Raw genomic sequence first — 9,053 nt, forward strand, 5'->3', positions numbered from 1 at the left:
TCCTCGCATGCGGACGCTAAGGTAATCAATGTGTTCTCTGGAGGATATGACATTTGTGCTACTTCTTATTCTGCAGAAAAAAGACATGCCAAAGTGTCAACAAATGACAAAGAAGAAAGGCCTCATAAGAATACGTCAATCACGAGCGAGAAGGAGATTAACTTTGATGAAACAGATGGAATGGACGTCTAGGATCCCCACCATGATGGACTGATGATCACTTTTCACATAACCAACCATTTTGTCAGAAGCATCCTTATCGATGGAGGATCCTCAGTCAACATTATACTCTTGGATGCCTTGAAAAGAATGAATATCCCCGAAAGCGAAATAGTTAAAAGATCATCAATACTAATAGGATTCAGTAGTGAAACAAAGCATACGGCCGTCGAGATAAAGCTACTTATCTACATAGAGGGGGTAAACTATATGCAACACTTTTGTGTAATTAATACATTGTTCTCCTATAATGTTATATTAGGTAGACCATGGATCCATGAAATGAAGGTTGTCCCCTCAACATACCATCAGTGTGTTAAGATGCTCACTCCATGGGGGACAACAAAAATCACAAGTGATCAACAAGAATCTAAGGAGTGCTACAAGACCTCAATGAAACCTTAAACGGTACCACGAAAAAAGAGAGCAGAATGTGAAGGAAGTATGCTAGAAAAAAGAGAGCAGAATGTGAAGGAAAAGTTGGGGGCACGAGGTGTGCTAGAAAAAAGAGAGCAGAATGTGAAGGAAGTGCCCTTGAACCTCGAGGATCCTAAAGCCAAAGTCCTCATAGGATCCTCATTACCAGAGCATATCGAGCAAGAACCAATAATGTTCCTAAATGATAGAAGCAAAACATTTGCCTGGAAGCACGAGGACATGATAGGTATAGACAAAAAATATTATACCTCATAAACCTAACATTGATCCTTCTTACAAACCAATACACTAAAAAAGAAGGAAGTTCGCACCAGAAAGAAATCAAATCATCCAAGAAGAAGTAGAAAAACTTCTTAAAATAGGGATGCTCAAGGAAGTGAAGCTCCCACAGTGGCTAACCAACATGGTCATAGTGGATAAGAAGAATGGAAATGAAGAGTAAGTGTGGATTATATAGATCTTAACAAGGCTTGCCCTAAGGATCCTTTACCCCTACCACACATAGATTCCATGATAGATGCCACGGCTGGCCATGAACTGCTAACGTTCATGGATGCATCAGCAGGGTTCCAACAAATTTAAATGGAACCATCTGACCAGGAGGATTCCGTATTCATAACCCCAACAAGTATATATTGTTATACTTTTATGTCCTTTGGTCTTAAAAATGAAGGTGCAACATACCAAAGGCTAATTAACCAGTTGTTCAAGGATAAACTGGGGGACACCATAGAAGTTTAAATCAATGACATGGTGGTCAAATCAAAGAAAGTTGATGACCACCTCAAGAATCTTGAAGACGCCTTCAACATACTAGACAAATACAACATGAAGTTGAATCCTTCCAAATGCCATTTTGGAATGAGATCAGGCAAGTTCCTTGGATACATGGTGACTAAAAGAGGAATAGAAGCAAGTCCAGAGCAAATAAAATCCATCATCGATTTAAGATCCCCAATCCTCGACAAGGGATATTTAGAGACTAACAGGAAGAGTAGCAGCTCTAAACAGGTTCATCTCAAGATCCTCAGAGAGGTGTAAACCTTTCTATGACATCTTGAAGAAGAACAAAATATTTGAGTGGACTAAAGAGCACGAAGATGCTTTTCAGGAACTTAAAAATTATTTAAGTTCTACACCCTTGTTGGTGAAACCACTAGATGGGGAACCACTCCTCCTATACCTTTTAGTATTCTTTAATGTTGTAAGTGTTGTTTTAACCAAGGATCTCAATGGGGACCAACCTCCCATATACTATGTAAGTAAAAGTCTCCTGGATCCTGAGACTAGGTATTCCCATCTTGAAAAACTAATATTTGCATTAGTAACTGCTTCCACAAAATTAAGACACTATTTTGAAACACATACTATTTATGTGAGAACTAATTACCCTATGAAGAATGTCATGAGAAAACCGAAGACGTCAAGTAGGATGGAAAAGTGGTCCATGAAGCTAATCACATATGACATCAAATATGAACCAAGATCAGCAATAAAGTCACAGGCACTAGAAAACTTTATGGTTGGTTTCAGTGATGATCTACAACCTGAAGTAGAGTTGGAAAACAAATAACTCCAAAAAAAAGAAACATGGGAAGATGGACGCTCTTCACTAATGGATAGAGGAACATGCCTAGGGATCATACTAAAATTGCCATAGGGGGGACATCATACCCTAGGTAGTCAGCTATGAATTCGATGCAACCAACACCGAAGATAAATACGAAGCACTGATCATGGGATTACAACTGGCCAAGGATCTTCTAATCAAGGATCTTCAGGTATTTGATGACTCCTAATAATTATAATGGACCCTATGCATAAAAGGAGAAAGACTAGCACTATGCCTCCAAATCCTCAAAAAGCTGGCCTCCAAATTCGAAGCTTTTAGCTTAAGCCAAGTTCCCAAAGAAGAAAATGTTAAGGCAGACGCATTATCCAACCTAGGATCTTCCCTTAGGATCCTGCCAGAAGTCAAGATCCCTATAATACATATATTTATTTCGATGATAGAAGATCCCTACAACAAACCAGATGATCCCAATCACCATGACCAAACAACCAACGGGTCAATAATCAAGGATCCTGGCCCTCAACCACTTCCTTAGGATTCTACTCGTTAGGATCCTCCATAGTACTCCAAATCTTGGATCCCACCTATTGTGGAATATCTCCAAAATGGCACAATCCCAAGAGAAGAGAAAAGTGACAGAGGATTCAAGATAAGGGTCTCACGATTTGTGATGATCCAAGGAAGATTATATAGGAAATCCATAGCAGGCCTATACCTTAGATACTTAGAAGATCATGAAGCTGCAGAGGTCCTAAAAGATATACACGAAGGAGATTGTGGCAACCACATTGGGGGCAAATCCTTATGCTCTAAAGCATTAAGGATGGGATATTACTTTCCAACAATGAAAAAGGATGCTTTCTTGCATACGCAAAGATGTGATGCTTGTCAAATACATACCAACATCCTTCATCAACCAGCAAAATCGTTGCATCCTATCGTTTCCCCTTGGCCATTCATGAAATGGGGAATGGGTATAGTTGGTAAAAAGCTCCTAGTGGAAAGGTGTTCATGTTGGTAATGACATACTACTTCTTGAAGTGGATAGAGGTTGAAGCCTTTATTCAAGTACGAGAAAAGGAAGTAGTCTCTTTTATCAAATGTAATATCCTAACCATGTTCGAGATACCTGTTGAGATCATATATCGTTTCCCCTTGGCCATTCATGAAATGGGTCCCAATTCATAAGCAAAAGGACTAGAGACTTTTGCACGAAATGGGGGATTAAAATGATAATGTCCACTCTTGTTCATCCCTAAGCTAATGGTCAAGCTAAATCCAACAATAAGATCATAGTCAACAATTTAAAGAAGAGGTTAGATGAGAAGAAAGGAATATGGGCTGAGGAACTTCCTTTCGTCCTAAGGGCAGATAAGACCACTTCAAAAATGGCCACTGGTCAAACTCCATACTCCTTTCTGTTTGGAACAGATGTCATGATCCCTACTAAAGTAGTAATCCCAATAGCAATATATCAGTTGGAGGATCAAGAGAACAATGATAGGATCCTATCCCAGGATCTTGAAACTATCAATGAACCGAGGGATCTTGCTAAGATCCGCATTGCTGCTCATTAACAAAGGATCACTAAAGTATATAACAAGAACATCAAAGTCAGAAGGTTCCAGGTATGTGACTTGGTACTTAGGAAAACGTTCCAAAATACCAAGGATCCCAATGTAGGCAAATTGGCACCTAAATCGGAAGGGCCATATTTCATTGATTTAAAAGTAGGAAAGGGAGCATATTGGCTAGCTACCCTTGAGGGTAACATCTTTCCAAGATCCTGTAATGTCATCCATCTAAAAGCATACTTCATGTAAGTTGTATTGATCAATTTCAAACAAACTCAAGGTACACTCTCTCTACCCTCTACATTTATCTAATTCTTTTATTCTTTTTAAAACCATTACTAACTTAAGGATCGGAGGGGAGTTACCCAAGCTAATGTTTGAAATCTGCAGGAACTCAAGGATCCTGACACACTAGGATCATAACACATAAGGATCCTGACACACTAGGATCCTAACACTCAGGGATCCTGACACGCAAGGATCCTAATATTTAATTATCCTGACATAATAGGATCCTAACATTCGAGAATCCTAGCACTCGTGGATCCCAATAAATACCTAATTTTGTGATCTTGACGATTGCAATATGCAAATATCCACGTAACTACGAACATAGACAGATCATCTCTCCTACGATTAAGGTTACTTAATCCCCTCTAAGGCTTAAAGAGCTAATTACCTCTTTCATACGAGTTAAGGTTTCTACACCTCGCTTGGATGCATGAAATATTACTAGGGGATGTGAATAAGGGGATCATTTCACGCTTTAGTGACTTGGCAACCCTCTTATTTCTCAACATATGTTAAGATCCTAACGTTTAAACATAAGGTTTATAACTCTTACGTGTTATCCTAAGTTGGGATATTCCCTAATAATTTCCTAAGGTTTACAACACTAATGTGTTATCTTAAGTTGGGATGTTCCCAAATAATTTCCTAAGGTTTATAACACTAACGTGTTATATTGAGTTGGGATTTTCCCCAGTAATTTGGTAAAATTTATAACATTAACATGTTATCTTGAGTTGGAATTCTCCCCAATTATTTCATAAAATACATAAACATTGTTTTCATAAGATAGGATTTTTTTTTTCCAAGAAATGTCTAAGGATTGTAGCATTATCATGTTACAAACAGGGATCCTTCCCGGTTGCATTTTAATTTGGGATTATTCCTAGCTAATTCCTAAAGAGGGATGCCCCCCCCCCCCCCCCCCGCGCGATTTGCCAAGTAAAAGCTCAACAAGGATCTTTCATGATGAACTCCTGAAGTGAGGATCCTTCCATACGCAAACTCCCAGATTATATTAAAGGAATCACAACATCAAATTTTTCCTAACTCAAGAGATTATGAACCCTAAGGAGCACTAGGTTCTATCTATCCTTTAAAATCATTTTTTCTACGTCTTGTTTGAAGGTTTGTTATCTTAAAAGATCTTAACTATTTTAAGAACCCAAATTGATAACTAACTATTTCTAAGTTGTTTAGGGTTCTTATAAGGTATAAACTTTCTAGGATCTTGATTAGGCAAGGATCCTTAGAAATCATGTTGCTATTATCACACAAGGTAACCATGCAAGTAGACAGGTATCAAACAACCATAAATAAAAGAAGAAGTGGTACATCAATTCCATGAGAAACAAAAATTGTCTTGTACAAAATTATGTAAAATGGTTTCATCTAACAGGCCTAGACCGTGGCTTGGTCATCATTGCTTGGAGCTTTCTCCTTCATATTCACTCTCGACTACTTCCCTTCAGGATCCTGACTGGTATTAATAGGTTTACCCGTTAACTTGGCTAAGGTTGCACATCACCCAGCCAAATTCCAGGATCTTGCATTGGCCACATCTTCATCGAATTTGATCTTCGCTTCCCAAAAATCTGATACAATACTGGCCTTTATGTCGGCAATCACCTCCTTCAGCTCTGTGATGTGCTCCTCTTATTTCTCAGCCTTCTCTTTGCTCAAGAGCTCCACCCATTTCAAGAGATCCTCATTGGTTTCTCTCCATGTTATCTTTTGCTCTTTGAGGGCCTACTCAACCCTCTCAGCTCAGATCTTCAAGTCAGTATAGATGTGATCAGAATCCTGAAACAACAAAGACATCAGATACGAAAAGAGAATGAAATGTAAAAATAAAAATAATGTTGGCACTTACAACTTGAGAGAAGGAAACAACTTTCGGAGTGCATCCTATGCTCCAAGATCCTCTAAGCTTAACTCCATAGTACCAACGGTTTTTCTCTTTTTAGATCTTGTAGTTTTCGTTGTTGGATCTATAAGAGTCCTTTTGTTAGGGAAAGATGATGAAGCCTTCTCCTTCTTTATCACCAGTTGACCACTTGACATGTTCGTTTTGAGATCAGCAAGAGTGAAGTGAGGACCAGAGCATGTAACCTTGGATCCTAAGCGTGACAATAAAAGTCATAAGAAATCAGGATCCTCTCGAAAAAAGTATTAATCACTGATCCTCAACTTTTGACATGGAGACAGTGGTGGAAGAACTCTCATGATGAGTGAGATTGAATGATCTTACTAATTTAGACAAGGCAAAAAACCTCTTGATTCTAACCTCGGTGTCTTCAGTGGGAGGGACAAGCTCTTCAAATTTAAAGGTTGCAAAAAATCAAGCGAGATAATAAATGTGAATATCAAGATTCTTAGTGAAAAAAAATATGAATCCTACTCTTTTTAACCCAAGACTATGGTAACAGATTTCCTTCAGGAATGGAGTCATGTTTCATAAAAAAAAGTATTTTCCTTTCCAAGCACCGTCATTATCCTTGGATTTCAAGATAAGAGGAGATTTGTCGGTTTTGGCTTTAGACAGGAAACACGAATTCCCAAAGGTCAAAAGGTCATAGACATAAGCTAACTCATTTAAACCAATGTTGAGACCCATGGAGCAATTCAGATGATTGACCCAGTAAAAGAACCTCCAAATCACTAGCATGGCTTTGATATATGAAATCTTAGTAATTTCGAAAAATTTAGAGATGATTTCGGAAAAGGGATAATTAAGGCCTAAGGTAAAAGGATATCCATGAAAACAAATCCAGGAGGACAAAGCAAAGTCCGGTTGGATCCTCAGATCAAAGGCTCTAAAATAGTATCGGGGAAAGTTCCGACTGATTTCAAGGCTCCGATATCATCATCATCGAAGGTACAGGTTTCTTTATAGGATAAGGTATTTTTATCTATGAAATCTCCGTCAGGAATAACAATGACACTTATGCGAGAACGAGCTACTTTTTTGACCATATTTAAAAAAACGAAGAAGGAGAAAAAGAGACAAAGGTAGTACTTTCGATGATATTCAATGAACATTCGAAAGAAGAACTGAAAGAGCAAGACAAAATTAAAAGACTGAATACCATATTTATACAAGAATCATGGAAGGGTAGGAGGATGATTTGACCAATTCCAACGACTAGAAATCTATCCGTTGAAGTTTAAACTACCCTATCTGTTAGAATTTTTTACTTCATTTTTTACTTTAAAATTATACCTCTAAATATTTAAAAATTAACGTTTATATTTCGCAGGTATAATTTGGGGGCAATTGTTAGGGGCAGGATCCCAAAATCATTTTCAGGATCCTTAATATTTCTAAAACCTCGGGATCCTTAAATATATCACAGGATCTTGATTACTATCACTAATATTTCCTAACACTTATAACAGTTATATTCTACTTTCTTTTTCTCACATGTGCAGAATTAGTCAACACAGGACTTATTCTCAACGAAGAATCACTTCAACCAAGCTTAGGACCTGAGAATACCAAGTTAAACAACATGCAAATACTTGTTCAAGGAGGATCCTAGAAATCTCAGACTTCTTGTTGATTAACCTAGACTATAAATAACACATGTAAATCAAACACTACACACATGATTAGCTTGAAAACTATACTAGTACTCGTGTTACCTTCATTATATTTGTAATCTTTGATTTAAATCAATAAAATACAACAAAGTAGGTGATCACTATCACCTCCCAAGGTTTTATGTCGGAGATCCTATAAAGGATCAAGGGCCTTCCTTGTAACTCACTTATCTCACCTTGATCATTATTGTATATTTTCATTACACTAACACCACAACCTCTCATACAATTTGGTCAAATTTCACTTGATCAATTTTTTACCAAAAAAACGAGTATAAGAAGCAAAAGGACGAGAAATATAGACAAACTGGTCGAGGTTTGTACCAAAAAGAGCAACCACCACCCGAGAAGAAGATGGATTTTGAGTTTGTACTTCATAGGTTTATGGAAGCCTATGAAAAAAAAGGCATGATACCACTGATGCTAATGTGAGAAACCATAAAGCGTCCAAAAAGAACATAGAGACTCAACTTGGGCAATTATAGACACTTGTTAATGAGCGGTTACCTCCTAGAAATCCTGACCCAAAATCACAACATCATGTAATGGCGATTTTTACTGAAAAAAGGTTCATTTTAAGCCATTAACGACCCATGTTACAGCCACTAATAAGCCCAACTCATATTTGGAAAAAGAGAAGCCTGAAGCTGAAAAAGCAAAATGTGAGTTGCTTTCTGATGGTTCATCACGATGTGGTTGCATCACCACGTCGTGGTCACTGGCGAATCAAAAAATTTCGCCTTTCACTTCGTATCAGCCTCCTTTACCATTCCTATCTCAAGCCATTAAGCATGCTCTGGAGCCGGATCGGAAGAAGTTCATAGAACAAGTGTTACCCCTCTCATCTAATGCTCCATTCCTCAATCCCATGGCCAAGCTTCCTAAGTTTTCTAAAGATGTTATGACTAATCGAAAGGAGTTGGAGAAAGCACCAACCATAGTGATGGATGAGTTGTTGTAACCTCCCAAAAATTACAACAAATTTAAACTTTGTAAAACGACCCATTTACTAAAGAAGTGTTTACAAAACCATCGTTTACAAAACATTACTTAAAATCAGAGTCTCCCAAGATCTAGTCAGTCAGAAAACCAAGGATGTGTACGGTCACGCCTTTACCTTGCCATAATCATATGAAGTACCTAAAACAATAAACTGAAACTGTAAGCACAAAGCTTAGTGAGTTCCCCCAAAGTACCACCACACATACACATATAATAAACAAACAAGCATGTTGGGTCCAATCAGTCATCGAACTGGAATACCCCTAGGCCCACAACCATCAGGCTGGATTACCCCTACCTGGCCCAATTAGTCATCGGACTGGAATGCCAATATACAACAGGTCCAATCAGTCATT

The 9,053-nt window shown here is 38.0% G+C and overlaps 1 protein-coding gene across 1 annotated transcript; it reads left to right on the top strand.

Moving 5' to 3' along the window:
• The first annotated feature begins 1,407 nt into the window (after positions 1–1,407).
• On the top strand, positions 1,408–3,807 carry LOC145050650 (uncharacterized). The gene is made up of 2 exons (XM_078998867.1): positions 1,408–1,528; positions 3,491–3,807. The coding sequence occupies exons 1-2, from the start codon at positions 1,408–1,410 to the stop codon at positions 3,805–3,807; spliced, it is 438 nt and encodes a 145-aa protein (XP_078854993.1).
• Positions 3,808–9,053: the final 5,246 nt, after the last annotated feature.

Source organism: Lactuca serriola, chromosome 5 (assembly GCF_051521515.1).
Source record: "Lactuca serriola cultivar US96UC23 chromosome 5, Lser_US96UC23_V15, whole genome shotgun sequence".
Taxonomy (NCBI): Eukaryota; Viridiplantae; Streptophyta; class Magnoliopsida; order Asterales; family Asteraceae; genus Lactuca; species Lactuca serriola.

Excerpts from the sequence above, each read along its gene's own strand:
- LOC145050650 (XM_078998867.1), top strand. The coding sequence starts at position 1,408 with ATGGTGGTCAAATCAAAGAAAGTTGATGACCACCTCAAGAATCTTGAA. Across the intron at positions 1,529-3,490 it reads CCATTTTGGAATGAGATCAG|CTAATGGTCAAGCTAAATCC; the intron begins GCAAGTTCCTTG and ends TTCATCCCTAAG.